General features: G+C 47.1%; 1 protein-coding gene across 1 annotated transcript in view; it reads left to right on the top strand.

Annotated features, from left to right (window-relative positions):
• The first annotated feature begins 15 nt into the window (after nt 1-15).
• COPA (coat protein complex I subunit alpha) overlaps nt 16-15,630 on the top strand; it is a 32,661-nt gene continuing 17,046 nt past the window's right edge. Inside the window, exons 1-12 of the mRNA XM_073323416.2 lie at nt 16-169; nt 1,068-1,181; nt 1,705-1,778; nt 2,157-2,237; nt 3,082-3,158; nt 4,343-4,452; nt 9,377-9,486; nt 10,301-10,400; nt 11,086-11,221; nt 13,217-13,299; nt 14,643-14,793; nt 15,337-15,403. Coding sequence (XP_073179517.1) covers nt 130-169; nt 1,068-1,181; nt 1,705-1,778; nt 2,157-2,237; nt 3,082-3,158; nt 4,343-4,452; nt 9,377-9,486; nt 10,301-10,400; nt 11,086-11,221; nt 13,217-13,299; nt 14,643-14,793; nt 15,337-15,403 — 1,143 coding nt within the window. The 5' untranslated portion in view covers nt 16-129. The remainder of the gene's footprint in view (nt 170-1,067; nt 1,182-1,704; nt 1,779-2,156; nt 2,238-3,081; nt 3,159-4,342; nt 4,453-9,376; nt 9,487-10,300; nt 10,401-11,085; nt 11,222-13,216; nt 13,300-14,642; nt 14,794-15,336; nt 15,404-15,630) is intronic.

Raw genomic sequence — 15,630 nt, 5'->3', positions numbered from 1 at the left:
GGCGGAAGCGGAAGCGGAAGCGGCCGGCGGCAGCGGGGCGGTTCCGGGGCCGACGTGGAGGCTCGCGGCTGAGGGGCGAGTCCGGGCGGCGGGTCGGGGCCGGAGCCGGAGCCGGAGCCGGGGGGCGCGATGCTGACTAAGTTCGAGACCAAGTCGGCCCGGGTGAAAGGTACCGAGGCCCTCCAGCCCCTCCCCCCCCCGATCCGCGTTCACCGCCCCTCCCCCACCTGCCCCCCCCCCGCGGCCCCCACTTCCTGTCCTGCCCCGTGCTCTGCCCCCCCAAACCCTTCACCTGCCCTCCCGCCCTGTGCCCCAGTCTCCCCCTTGGCACCTCCCCTCCCCCCCCCGACCCAGTGTCTAACCCGGGGTTATGGGGCTGTCGACACTGGGACCCCCCCCCAAGTAAATAATCCCCCCCCCCCGTTTTGGGTTGGGAAGAGCCCTCCTCTGAATGCTGGCCTGGGTTATTCTTCTGGCTTGCTGGAGACGCTCCTATTGTCGTCTCTGGCTTTGCGGCTGTTGTCAAAAAGTGCTAATTGCAACCCCCCCCCCACCCCACCCCCCGCAGCTGATGGTCAAATACAAAAGATGCCATGCCGCTGTCAGTTTATTAATACAGGTTTAGACACTTACCGCACCGTTTTTAAAAAAAAAAAAAAAAAAGCCGTGAATTGCGTATGAGTGGAAAGCCGCGTGCTCTGCGCTGGGGGACTGGGGCTAAGGTTTCTGAAAGTGGCCGGTAGTTTTGTGCCTTGCCTGGTGCCAAGTATCAGAGGGGCAGCCGTGTTAGTCTGTATCCACAAAAACAACGAGGAGTCCGGTGGCGCCTTAAAAGACTTCAGGCGCAACTGAAGAAGCGGGTTTGTTTTTTGTTTTCCCGCGAAAGCATATGCCCAAATAAATCTGTTAGTCTTTAAGGTGCTAGTAGTTTTGGGTATCCAACTTCTGGCACCTTAAAAAGCCCTTCTTTTTGGAAAATGCTGACCTCTTTCACTTCCTCGGTGTCTTCAGAGATTGAATTTAACTGAAAACTTGACCACTGTGCTTCTCTGCGTCTCTCTCTTTAGGGCTCAGCTTTCACCCGAAGCGGCCCTGGATCCTAACGAGTTTGCACAATGGAGTGATCCAGCTGTGGGATTACCGGATGTGCACCCTTATTGACAAATTTGATGAGCATGATGGTGAGTAAGTTTGGAGTCTGAAAGAGTCGAAAGCAGAGGGCTCGTTGCAGAAAATGGAGTGTCCTTGAGAGGAGGAAGGATGGATTTTTGGTTGAAGCACTAGATTGAGCCGCAAGAGGTCTGGCTTCAGGTCCTAACAGTGCCACAGACTCCATGTGTGATCATGGGCAAACCGCTTACTTCTTGAACATGCTTTTCCAGCTGTAAAATAGGGGAAATACTTCACAGAGCTGTTACGATAATAACTTCATTATTGTAAAAGAGGTGTCAGATGTTATGGTGCCATAGCTGTCAAGCCTCACAGAAGAGAACTTTTTGTACATTGGCCTGGGGGAAATTTTGTCTCAGAAAGTTGTATTTAACCTCTAAGTGTCACGTTGAGACAATTTATCCGATTAAAATGGAGTATGACGTGATAGAATTGTTCTGCTGTGAATGGAACGGTCTGTTCTGGCTGTCAGTTTGGCTTCATATACAGCTATTAGCTGTCTCCCTGTGTTTCACTTGCCTCTTCCCCCTGCAGGACCAGTCCGAGGTATTGATTTCCACAAACAGCAGCCACTCTTTGTCTCTGGAGGTGATGACTACAAAATAAAGGTAGATCAACTCTTCCTTCCACCTTGCATCCCCCCAAAAAGCGTTGGTGGGCAAAGGAAGATGGGGAATTTGACACAGATGTGTAAGGAATCTGTGTTAATTTAGTTTTTTGTGGTGGGTGCAGAAACAGTGAGTGGATAGAGATGAAAAAGGGAAATGTAGAATTCAGGATTTTGCTCTTTCTGAGGGCGGTAGGAGTAATTAAATGCGGCCTGACAATTTCTGATGAGATCTATGGCTGGCCTCACCCAGAACTGTAATGTACATGGGAGAGACCAGCTTGGGGATGAGTAAAAACCTCATGTGCTAAATGAGATGGCAGAAGAGAGCTGGGCAGAGTTTGGCAGCTCCCTCTCACTGGCCTTCTGTCTCATTCAGGTCTGGAATTACAAGCTGCGCCGCTGTCTCTTCACGCTGCTCGGGCACCTGGATTACATTCGCACCACCTTCTTCCACCATGTGAGTCTCCCTGCTGTGAAACTTCACTGATATGCACCTCATCGCATTGCTTTATAGGAATCTCTGTGGCTTCCCTAAGTAGGACTCTTTCCTGCAGACATACAGTGCACAAAATGGGCTGGGTGCTATACAAACCTAGGAACCCCTGATTTCTTCCCCAAAGATCTTATAATATGAAATCATTCATGGAGACAGTTGGTACCTCCAGTTGCAGAGCTCACTGGAAGCTTTTTTTTCTCCCTCCATTGGCATTTGGAGCACAGATGGGGCTATGCGTCTCCTTCTTTGTGCTGGCTAACTTCTCGCTCTTGCTGTCTGAAATAGTAGAAGTGATACTTTCCCAGAACAATTAGAATAAGTTTTTCAGTGGAAGAGCAGCAGCAACATGCACAAGCACACATCAGTCCTCTGGTGAGGAAGATGCTAGTACACATCTTGACACCCTCAGGAAAACAGCCTTTGAAGGCGGTTTAGTCCATCAACTTTCTTCTCTGTGAGTGATGGGTTACAGTCTTTTCCCTGGTAATCCCCTCTGTTGCCCATCTATGCTGCAGCTCTGTATGTGTGCAAAGCAAGGTGTGGCGGAGCCCTGCAGGACACTTGCAGAAATAATCAGTGCTGTATCGAGTGCACTACATAGGACCAAACATACCATCACTTTCTGTACCCTCTTTTTTCTTATGTGGGAAATGATTCTACAGTAGAGCTGTAATTCTAGCTTGGGACATCTGACCCAATGAACTAGAAATCCTATGGTTATCTCTGGCTGCGTGCAAACCATTTGGAGGGAAACATGAGGGTTGAGACACTTGTTTCAGATATTAATTATTAAATGTTTTTTTAGGAATACCCCTGGATCCTGAGTGCTTCTGATGATCAGACAATCCGGGTTTGGAACTGGCAGTCCAGAACCTGTGTTTGGTAAAAACTACTGGTGCTATAGAAATAATAACTAGGGAAACATGAGTTTTCTTGAACCTTAGACATGAACAGAGGGTTAAAATAGTCTGAACTCTGTGTCTTTCAATAAAACGTTGTTAAAATGTCAAAGAAAAATTTAAAAATTCTTTTTCCAACAATTTTAGAAAAAAATTATTCTTTTTTATTAAACCGACTCTAGAAATGAGGTAGAAATAACTTCTGAAGTCCCATCTAGTTCATTCTTCTTGCCAGTGCAGGGTTATGTCCTCCTCTGTAGTTTCCAATTATGAAATAACCCTAGCAATAGTTTTTCTCCATTCCTTCCTTAGAGAGAGCTCTAGGTAATCTCCAGCAAATGGTGGTTAAAGTGCTGTTTTTAAAAAGCTTAAGTTTCTCTCTTCCCTCTTTATCGGCTTCATTTCAGGAGCTGGGCTATTTTTAAGTAGCATTCCCAAGTAAACAAAAGTTATTTTAGGGTTAAATGTGCTAGAGTGTGGAGCCATGCATGCAAAATCTGAGATAAACAGTTAAGTCCTTCAGTATCCCATGAAAACTCCACTCAAGAGTTTCTCTTAACAGACTCCTCCTCCATATTGAAGGAGGACTTCGAACTTTGGTTGTGTTTACTGCTTGTGTGTTCCAAGAATTAATGTAGGGTTGGTGTGGCTTTCATAAATTGCATTGTACCTGGTTTTGTGTCAGAGGTATGTGGACTGTGTGCAGTGGAAGGGATGAGTTTGACAAGAAGAATTTTAGGAGGGTTTTGGAGGGTTTTTGAAATGGCTTCTCTGCTCGTTTTCTTCCTTTTGTTGGTTCACTTTGGTGGGCTATGCAATCTGGCAAACTAAGCTATCTTCAAAAGATTTAGTGCGGGAATTTCCCTGGTTTTTTTAGTAACTGTGTATCGATGTTGATAGTTATTCATGTGGATAGCTATAGATATCAATATATATTATCCCTTGTATGCTCCCCTACAAAGTGATGTTTCCTATTTATTCCTCCCTCTCTGCCCTGCTGAGTTGCCTTCCTTCTCCATACTCCCCAATATTCTCCTCTCATGGCTTTGCTCCTTACCAACCTCCCCAACTTCCCTACGAGATTCAGCTTTGAAATGTTGGTACAGATCAGATTGTGCATTGCTGCCTCCTTGATTGAAATGGTGTCTTCTGTCCTCTTTCTTGCAGCGTGCTGACAGGACACAACCACTATGTGATGTGCTCCCAGTTCCATCCCTCTGAGGACCTGGTGGTGTCCGCCAGCTTGGATCAGACTGTGCGCGTTTGGGATATTTCTGGTGAGCTGCCCAAGTCGAGGGGGTATCCAGCAACAAGGCCCAGTTCAAAACTGCAATTGTTGAAAGCCAAGTGGGGAAAGAACTAGCCAGTTCAGCTCGGGGGAGGAAAAAAGGCAGCTGTTGGGTCTGAGCCACCCACAAAGAAAAGCCATCCGAGCATAACAGCTGTGTCCACTGATGGTGATTTACACCCCGCAGTCTCACTTGGACGTCCTGTTTGGATTCTCTAGGCTGTGGGAGAGAGGAGTACTGCTTCTGAGGAAGGAACACACTACTGTCACCAGGTCGGCTTTGCCTTTGTCATCAGGAAAGAGAAGCGGCAGGCTCAGTTTTGGGTTCTATGGGACACCTTCATCCCTTGGGAAACATTGTTCCCAGAGTCAGCAATGTTCCGGAGATGAATTGTTCTCTCTCGGACAGCCCTGAAATGGCTTCTGTGTTGACTAAGGAGCAGAGCTGATTTTTTGCTGGCCCAGCTGTTCTTAAGCAGCAAATGGAAGAAGAGATCATTAAGTACAGTGGCTGCTACTCCATCGATATCCCTTTCACAAAGATGGAGTGTGGCCTAGAGGCAAGAGTAGGGAACTGGAAGTCAAGACTCCTGGTTACTATCCTTGGCTCCACTGCTGACTCACCGTGGTCTGCACATACAGTTATATCTGTTCTGCAGGGTGTATTGGGAGGGTTAATTAAGGGCTGTTGGTAAAACACTTGAAGGCCCCCTAGGAAAGGCTACGCTACGTACAGAAGTTGAAGCGAGTGCTAGAGATACAGATAAGTGGCGAACGAAGGGAAGGGAGGGTAGCAGTGTTACTGCATTGTAAGGTGTTCTAGAACTTGAGCTGTGGCCCTTTACCCCATCTGTCACTTCCACCATTGCAGTTTTGACTGGGTGGGTTGCTCTGTTTGTAGTACACGCTCAGACTTGACCAGCTGTGTCAGCAATAGGAGCTGGGGACAGGCTCTCTGAATATTTAAAACCTGTCCCTCCTCTCTATTGCCAGCATGGGGAGCTTAACATCCATTCTCCCTGTAACCTCACTGCTGCATTCAACCCACACACGCTCTCAGCAGAGTTCCTATAGCCAAATGGATTTGGAGAGGGTACAGTTTTTTCCAGCTGATCTGTGATGAGGGGGTTTTAGAGACTCTGCTATGGATGCTGAATTATTGATTTAGTTGCAACTACATTAAATCATCACCTGGCTAAAATGCTAGTGGGAGAACAAACTCAGGGTGGGTGGGATTTTTGCAAGGTCACCCCAAATCTGAGTTCTGACCTTGGTAGCTTGGCTCTAGCACAAAAGGTCTGTTGGGAACAGCCTTGGTTGCATTCAGGCTGCTGTCAGTTGTGGAGATGCACGTTCACCTTGCAAATTAAGGGTCCAGCCTGGATTGAAAGTGACCTAAAAACCAATCCTGAGTGGTGCTGAGTACCTGCAACCCCAATTGACTTTGGTGGGAGTTATGGATTCTCAGCATCTCTAGGGATTAGGGATGTTAGTAGTTTGATTTAAGTGAAATGAATTGGTGGGTCTTGTTCCCTCTCCTAGTGGCAAATTGTCCAGAGACCTAATCATCGCACAGTTTTCACCCTTCTTAGCAGTCTCAGCAAAGAGGCCAAGGAATGTGTGGGCCAAGGAGACTGAACTCTCTCACTCCAGGGCAGTGTGGGGGATGCATTGCTTCTTGTTACCCATGATGTATTTATTCTGTAGATAGAGGCCTTCTGTCTCCATGGCTGTCAATTTAGCATCTTTCTCCAACACAGATTCACAAGTTAAAAATTGAGGGGTCCTTGTTCTGCTGGTCTCCTGAGAGCGAGTGTCAGTGTAACCAGCGTGAGCTGGCTTCTAGTTGCTGTATCAAAATGCATGAAAAGCTGTGACATGACATAATGCCATTGCCATGTACTGTGGAGTGAAGTCTCTTGCTTGTGACACTAACGTTATTACAAAATAACCTCCTGTCTGTTCTGCCTCCCTGTTACCATTAATCCTGATGGAAGATTCTTCTCATTAACCTGCATGGGAAGATGCTTTTTTTTTTTTTTTTTTTTTTGTCCTGTAAAATAAAACAGCTTCCCTTTAACTCTCTTTCCCATCTCAAGAGCTAATGTCTGTTGCTTTCCTGGAATCTTCTTGTGCTTTCAGGGCTTTGTTCAGTAGAGCTGGGTGATTAGTTTCCAAACAGGGAGAGTCAGCCTGAGGGGTTTGGCTGGTAATCCAGCATCCTGCTATTGAGGAGATCTGGAACACAGGTTGTTGGGGGCTGGGAACATCAGAGGTGATGCTAAGAGTCCCAGAAGGGGGCACTGTGGGGCAGACTACATTACTGCAAGGCCCCCTAGTGAGTGTGTAGTGACAGCTGACAGACACTGTCCCATCACCTCCAGTACTGCACTATTTCAACCACAGAGCTAATGCTGTGAGTGCTGATGGATTATAAGGGGAGGAAGGCTCATGAGACCAGAATGAAGAGGTTGGTCAAAACCCAAGAACCTTTTCTTGGTTTCTCCCTTGGGTAGGTGGCAGCCCCTTGATGTGCAGCCTTGATTGGAAGAGTGGAGGAGATCGCAGCCTAGATGCCCTGGGCCCTTGCAGCTAACACGGTCCATTGTTTGAGCTTCCAGTTGGCTACAATGCCTCTGTGTGGCTCTGGCCATTGCATTCTGGAAAAGTGATCCTAGAAACCTCCTGATGCTGCAGGAACTTCCTCTTCCTTCCCCCTTCTCCCACAAGCTGTCAGGTTGTAGTCAGGATCCGGTCCTTTTCACTAGATCTCTTTCCTGAACTGTCAGTGACCCCTCTTAATATCTGCTCTTTTATTTGAATGCTCTTGGGCATGCTGAGTGCAGGCTCCTTTCCCACGCTCTTTCGTAACAGCTATCCTCAGAACGTCTAATATCTATCACGCTGCTCCCAGCCCCTCTTCTCTCCTTCGCCCCCTCCCCAGAGCCGCATAGGAAGCTGGTACATTCTGCAAGTGTCCTGCCTTCCCTCTGGATTTGTGCAGTCAACCCAGAAATTTTTCACCTGTCGTTTCAGTCCATTCCACTGGCCTGTCGAAGGCTCAAGTATCTGTTCTTCGAAATTTCCTCTGTTTCCACTTTCCATAGTTTCTCTGAATTATGCGTCTATCACCCCCCTTCTCTGGGTCTGGCTCCCCGTTGTCATTTGGACCCTCTGTGTGTGCATCTGAGATTCAATATGTGTAATGTTCGCACCTACTCGTGATTCACTGTTTAACAGGCCACTCTCGTTAGACAAATCTTACAGATCTTGTCAAAGGGGCACTGTTAAGATCCCCTTGTCTTAAATCTCCCCTGTGTTACTAACACCTGAGAAGGTCAAAAGTGAGAATTTAAAAAAAAAAAAAAAAGACTTGTCAAACCCAATGTTGTCTGATCCTCTCTTGCTCTTCACCCACCTTGGCCAATGACCCTGCCAACTCAGTCAGTTTCACTTTGTTCCTAGTCAGTTTCAAGTCTGGGTCCCACATTCAAGTATTTTTTGTTTAAAAGTCTGGTATAAAGTTTTGTTTGTAACTCCTTTGTTTAAAAGTCTCAAGCCTTTTTTCTCCTAAGCTTAGGCTTTCATCTGGCAATGCACAATCCAATTTCTCCCTGGTGCAGGTATTTTAGTTTCTGGTGAGGGAGCAGTTAATGTTCCATTTTGTTTGGCATACTGTATAAATGGAAAGTGGTAATGTTCCCTGTGATGGTCACTGTGCCCCTGGAAGGAAAGGTTATACCACTGCACAACACAAAGTACTGTGAGTTTTATATATACTGGTGGTTGTTTCTAAGGTGCCAGTCCCTATAATTGTCACCGCAGAGATTTAGAAATACACTGGTTCTCTTAAGGAACTGGAAAAAGTTATACACCCCATTCACAACCTGCAGGAATCAGTTTAAATTCCACTCTGTTTCCTAGAGTACACTGCTGGGGCCATGTCTGTTTGGTTCTTCAACAAAAACTTACCAGAAGAGTTCCACTTTGAGTCATAACCTTAAAGTGTCTCAGCCTGGTCTCTGGCAGAAACAAATTCCACAGCATAGCCCCTTCCCGGACAGTATCCTACCTGCAACCCCCAACAAGTTGAAAGTTCTGTCAGCCTGGGTTTAGCATGTCGTGGTGGACTATTTTAAAGCTATCTAGAATCTAGGGGCTATTCCCTCATCACATTGTAACCATTTTAAGGTGGGGTTGATCGAATGTTGGGACTGAATTTACTGGAGTGAGTTCAGTAACAACAATCGGAGAAGTTGCCAAAGAATTCTGGCCTGACATTTGGAGATACCACTGAAGACTTGTTAGAGTTGTGGGTTGTCACCACTTCCTAAAAAATTCAAGCGATTCCTCTTTACCTGTGTCCTCCAGATGAGCTGTATTTCTCCCCAATTCCTGGTGCCTTGGAGAATTTGCAGATCCCTGGTCACCTTAAAGACTACTCAAGAGGCCGTATATCAGTTGCAACTGACTCAGATGTCCACACAAATGGCCCAAGTCAACAAGCAAAAGCTGACAGCGAGAGCACCTATCAAACTGGCATAGATGAAAGCCCCCTAAAGGTGCAAGCTGAAACTGGGAATTAAATATTGAGAGAAAGGAATCTGCGTGACAGTGTCCCTCCAATGCAGCAGCTTTGCTTATCAATCCCAGGGAGCTGAGAAATGGCTGCTTGTTGGGAGCATTTTATTGCCAAGTTTGATCTTTGTGCATCTTGTCTGAGCTTGTGCTTTTGGGGAAAGAGGAAGGGAATCCTTGATATTTCTTTCACTTCTCTTCTTTTTCAAAATTCCTTCTTCTCTCCACTTGTGAACAGCACAGGAGGGCACTGACTTACATGTCTCTGAGTTAGTACACTGTCTGGTAACCTTGTGTTTGCTTCCTCCACTCCTGCTTCTCCTTCCCTCTTGAAGGCCTAAGGAAGAAGAATCTGTCTCCTGGAGCTGTGGAGTCGGATGTCAGGGGAATTACTGGAGTGGATTTGTTCGGGACGACAGATGCGGTGGTGAAACATGTTCTTGAGGTACTGTGTGTGTGGCATAGCTCATTCAGCTCTATTTAAGATAGCCCCTGTTGTACAAATTATCCTAAAACAGGTTTGAGAAACAAAGGGAGAAGGAAGCTAGGAGACTTGATATGGCTCTATGAATTCATATGTTCCTTTGGGGATAAGGAATGCCTTATTCTAAAGAGCTTAAAACCTAAAAGGTAGAGTCAATGGTGATCCGTGACTGGGGACCCAGACTCTTCTGCGGTACAAATGGCAATGTTATCAGATCCATTGTGGGTTTTTACCAAGGAGAGCAATTCGGAACAGAATGGAAAGCCAGTCAAGTTGTGTGAAGATGGGATAATGAGATTCCATTGTTGCTACTGGGCCACATTTGTCCTAGCAGATGTTGCCGTAATTGATCACAGTTGCAGCCCCACTGGGGGAAGCGATAAGAGGAGGGGTGGTGTGCTTGGAGCTTGTGCGTCACTTCCTCTTTGTCATCTCACTACCCCTCAAGGGTAGGTAACACACTTGTAAAGCCACCTGAGTCCTATCTTCCGCTTCCACCATTACCGGCATGAGTGGGGAAGTCTATCTGCAGAGTTTACTAGTACAGGGGCAGCCTTGGTCTGTGAGCATCTAGTATGAGCATCATGGCACATCCATGAAGTTCAGTCCACCAGAATGAAAACAACAGGAGCTAGCTGCAGACCCTCATGAGTCATTCTGAAGTCTGCAGGTTGTATCTTATTTGCTGGAGCAATTTTTCTGGCTGCTCCATCTCTGTGTGCTGACCCCATGGAGCCCCAGGCTTGGTGTGAGACCCCTTTCTCCCATCCCACAGGGACACGATCGTGGGGTGAACTGGGCTGCCTTCCACCCCACAATGCCTCTCATCGTGTCTGGTGCTGATGATCGGCAGGTGAAGATCTGGAGGATGAATGGTAAGAAGCAGCCCCCAAAGGAACCTCTTTGGGAGAGAAGAGAGGGAACAGGCTGGGGAGAGTGTGGTGGGAGCCAAGTTTATTTATAAACGTGCCTGTGACGTGAACCTGTGTGTGAATGTGTACACTTGGAAAGTGCTTGAAACAGGCAACATGGAAGTATAAATCCTCTGCCCCCAGGCCCAAAGATTGCACTGGAGGAACAACCTGGGGAAAGCCCAACTCTCCAGCCAACCCTTATAAGGCTTCCCTTGTAGCTCATCTACCCTCAAGCAAAGGCTAGAGTAAAGAGATGAGCCTAGCTTTGTGCCCTGAGGTCTGTCAAACTCAGGCTGAGCGACCAACGAAGGAATTTCATTCCGTAGCCAAAGGTCCTTCTTCAAGAACGAAGCGCCTGCATGCTCAAATCTGGGGACTGTCATCAGAGTTGCCTCAGCTGATCTTTCTTATCCGAGAGATTCAGATGTAACTAAAGTTTAGCAACTTTTGGGTGTTCTAGTCTATGTATCAGTTAGTTGTGCTGCTTCAGTTGCAGTACAGGTCAGAAGCTACAGTAGAGAGATTGGGCTGGAGAAAAGGCGTAAGTCAGAGAAGGATATGGAACATTTGATATCACTACTCATAGCTCAGGAACAGCAAGAGCTTTTAAATGTGACCCTGTCTCATTTTCTTCCACTCTGGTTAGAATCAAAGGCCTGGGAGGTTGACACCTGCCGTGGACACTACAACAATGTCTCCTGTGCTGTCTTTCACCCACGGCAGGAGCTGATCCTCAGCAATTCAGAAGATAAGAGCATCCGTGTCTGGGATATGTCTAAACGGTGAGTGCTCTGCCACTGGCTAGGCTTCTCACGGGCCTGTTATTCCTGTTAAATGTCCTCATTTTATAGGAAAACCCAAAAAAAACCCCAAACCAAATGCAGTCTTTAAACGTCAGTTGCTGTGTTTGCAAAAATAGTCTCAAACACGCATGAACCCACCTTTTCCCTGTGAGACAGCTATTAAGTATAAGGAGGAAAACTAGGTCTGTAAATGATTGGAAACAGTCGTGAGAGGAGCCAGCTTGTTTAGTGACCTCTCTGATGGAAATGATTTGAATGTATGCAATGTATTTATTGGTTTTATATTTGGATGAGTGTCGCTCTCTTGAGAGAGCTACTGAGTAGGCCAAAGCAGTGGTTTATATGTACAATGGGCACACTTAAAAAGTTAATTCTGGTTTTAGAGCTGTTACCAATGAAGCAATATTCCCTGTGTTTAAAATAGGGAATGTTGTTGGAAGCAGAAATACCTCTAAAACTGGAGTGGACTTATTGGGGTGCTACATCTGTAGTCAGTGAATCTTGATGATCACTTGGACAAAAGTCAGTCCTTGACTCTGCTCGTTTACCCTGAAACCTTGACTCCGCTCTGACAGTCTAAAGAGGCTTTAGTGTAAATGAGAATCAGGCCCCATGTCTGCTGTGTCTGAGTCAGTGGTAGAGGTGAGAATGGTACCTGTGCGTCCTGATTCCTCACTCCCCAGAGTAATTCCTAGAACGTCCTTCCTTCCTGAGCAAGGCGGAGAACTCAGAAGTCCCAGCACTCAGTCCCCTGTTCTAACTACTGGACACTACTGCCTCCCTGTAACACTGCTGGGGGCACCCAGAGCTGAGCGCCATTGTTCCCTCTTGCTGAGGCAGACAGGGAGCTTTGCTAGAGATTAGACTGTGTCAGGTCCCTGCCACACTAGTCTGTCTTCCTCACCAGCAAACTCAAGGCTCTCCCAGCCCAAACCTTGCCTAGCAGGTAACAATCAGTGAATTCCAGCCTCCGAGCTCTTCAGAGATGTTTCTCTGCAATTCACTGCGCCTATCACTAATAATTACAGAAGATTTTAAGTTTGCTGATCTGTTAAAGAGTGAGTACGTTACAGCTTATTACTTGAACTGGATGAAATACACCTTTCCCTTCAAACACTGCACTGAGTTGGCTTATAGTGAAAATAAAACAAGTTCATTAACAGAAGAACACTGATTAAGTGATGCCAAGTGAAAGGGATAAAGGCAGAGATACTTACAAGCAAGTAAAAGTGAAAACATTAATCAAAAAGACTAAAACTTTAGCATAGCAAGATACAGTCTTTGTACAAGATGGTTTCTCTCACCTCCAGTTGTCTTTTCAGCTTTTTACTGGCCGACCTGACCAGGACCCATCACAGAGATCCAATCGCTTAGTTTGTTTGTCTCTTAGGGTGGAGGCTAAAGATGGAGTTTTTTTTTCTGTTACTTTACCCCCAAGAGATGTCTTTGTCTTGCAAGTCAGGAAGGCATCCTGGGGATTGTCCCCTGTGTCTGTCTGGGATTCAGGAGCAATGTTAATTCTTTGTCTCTCAAGTTCAGGATCAGGATAAGCACAGCTGGTTTAGCTCCATGGTTTTGTTTAATGCTAATATGTAAAGTGAGGTAAACCCATATTCCTTTGTCCAGGACAGACTGGTTTACCACTTTTCCCTAGGCTAGCCTCTTGGTCTTAAACATATTCTAGTAATATCATCCAGAGGGAATTCATAACTTCACATGTACTGTTAACACATGCATTTTGCAATGATACTAATGACCAGCATGTTATTAGGGTTCAGATACCACCTCACCAGGCATAGTCTGTACAGATATTCCTGCTGTAGTGTGTAGGGTGTGAATACAGGGCTGCCTAGGGTCACGCTCCCCCAGGGAGTGCCACGTACATTCTGGACCTTTAGGCTCCAAGTCTTCTTTTGCAAACTGGTATTTACTGCAAGGCTTCTGCTTCATTTTGCTTCTTGTTCCCCTACCCAGCACGGGCGTCCAGACCTTCCGCCGAGATCACGATCGCTTTTGGGTGTTGGCTGCTCACCCCAACCTCAATCTCTTTGCTGCAGGTAAAAGTAATCCTTCCAGGTTCTGGCAGGTTGTGATGAGGGGAAGGGGTTATGGGGTCCGTTGGCCCATATCAGAGCCCTGTTCGTGGGTTAGATGCTCTTTTATATGGTCTGGTTTACCCTAGAGAAAAAGTACAGGAGGAGCTAAAATGCTTCTGATTGATATTCCCATAGTGCAGTGGTTCTCAACCTGTGGCCCAATCAGCACACAGCTGCAGCCCATGTGACATTCTCAGGGCCATATAGGTAGTATAAATAGTGTGTGGATCCAGCTCACACAACACGGAGAGAGCTGCCTATGCGGCCCACAATGGTAAATAGGTTGAGAACCACGGCCATAGTGTCTAGGTGTCCCAGTCATGGAGCAGGACCCCAGGGTGCTAGGTGGTGTGCACAGAGCAAAGATAGTCCCTGCCCCAGAGAGCTTACAGTGTAAGAGAGACGACAGGAGACGACAAGTGGGTACAGACAGATGGTGGAGTACATGGAAATAATATTGGTTGGCTTGCCAGGCAGTGGTCTCAAAAACCAGCGGACTAACCAACGTTTTTTATAGGTGTCAGGTAAAGGAGAGTTTTAAGGAGGGATGTGAAGGTGTGTCATGAGGGAGTTTTGCATGTGTTTACAGCAAGCTCCTCTCAAGGACAAGGGCAGGCACGTGAGGGAGCACAAAGGTTCTTGTTTGAAAACTTAACAAGTGGGTGATGGAGGTGGGCAGCATGAGCTGATCGGAGGCAGGAGTCAACATTTCAATAGCATATGAGGGATGATAGTCGGATTGGGGATAAGCCATGAAGGGCCTCAAAAGCAAAGTCATGTAGCTTATGTTCCCAGTAGAGAAGGGGGAGCCAGCAGAGGGCTGTGGAGAGAGGGGTGATGTGGTCAAAGCAAGGGGATGGGGAAATGAGCTTTGCACTGACATTCTGAATGGATGTAACTGGGGATATGATTCTAGGCAGAACCGAAGGTTATAAGCTCCTTGGTGTGGAGCTTGTCTCGTACTCTGTGAATGTGATTAGCCCTTAGAACAATGGGGCCCTGATCCCTTACTGAGCCCTCTGGGGACTACTGTAATACAAATAAAATCCACCAGTCTTACCATGCCCCGACCCTTATAGCCACAGGAGATGGAGTCACCTAAACCCCTGTGTCTGGGATCCTATTATGGAGACGTGCCCTGTGCTGAATAGTCCCCAGGGAGGAGGCCAGGGGCCTGGCTTGACTGGTTAATGTAAAGGAAGGAAGATGGGGCCAACCATCTCTTCAAATAGGCACAGCTAGTCCCTGCCCCATCTGGATTGAATTGTGGTGGCCAGCAGTGATTCCTGTCTTTCCTTTCCCAGGCCACGATGGCGGCATGATCGTGTTCAAGCTGGAGCGTGAGCGGCCTGCCTATGCGGTGCATGGGAACATGCTGTATTACGTGAAGGACCGTTTCCTGCGCCAACTCGACTTCAACAGCTCCAAAGACGTTGCTGTCATGCAGCTGAGAAGGTGAGGGGGCCTGGGTGCCGGGGCAGTTCTGGCGCTCAGATAAACGCCGCTGCCCTGAGCTCCCGGTTAATCCATTGCAGATACGCAAGCTGCGCTGTCTTCCTCCTTCCTCTCAGGTTGATTTCAAATTGATTGTTCAGTCAAATGCAAACGTAACCTTTGATACTGGGCTTGGGGAGTAGATAACAGACTATAGAGCCTCGAACTTCTAGGCTGTTCCGAAATTGGTAATGGCCGTTCGGTGACCTCTGTGACGAGAGTGATGGATCTCAGTCCAGTTCCTTGTGGGGTGAGGTGTCCTTCATGTAAATCACTGTCACCATTAATGCTAATTGTCTCTGTCAGCAGAGGCCAATGACTGAGAACTGTGCCATGAGTGTTGTGGGGCTGGGAAACAGGCAGGAATTGACTTGTCTTGGGCCCTTCAGGCATCTGTGCTATCCCAGGAAGATGCAGTCTGGGACATCAGCAACAAACCAAGCACCATCCCACAGGGGCGTGAACCATTGTTCGCTTTCTCTTATCTTTGTGTCTCTTCTTCAGTGGTTCCAAGTTCCCAGTGTTCAACATGTCGTACAACCCAGCTGAGAATGCTGTCCTGCTCTGCACGGTAAGCCAGCCCCGAAAGGGAAGCTGGACCGGCAGGGGTGTGAATGATGTCTTCAGGGTTTGTTAGAACTAACACTAGTTAGCCTCCATCTTACAGAACAGTCCCATCACTGGGAACCTGGGCAGGAGACTGGAGACTGGTTTGTGTGGAGTTTTCCAGCTAAGGATCTCACTGTCTCCCATAAACACAAAAGGGTGCCCATCACCTTGGTATCCTGGACAACATTC

Source organism: Lepidochelys kempii, chromosome 24 (assembly GCF_965140285.1).
Source record: "Lepidochelys kempii isolate rLepKem1 chromosome 24, rLepKem1.hap1, whole genome shotgun sequence".
Taxonomy (NCBI): domain Eukaryota; kingdom Metazoa; phylum Chordata; order Testudines; family Cheloniidae; genus Lepidochelys; species Lepidochelys kempii.
This window is presented reverse-complemented; position numbering and strand designations above follow the sequence as displayed.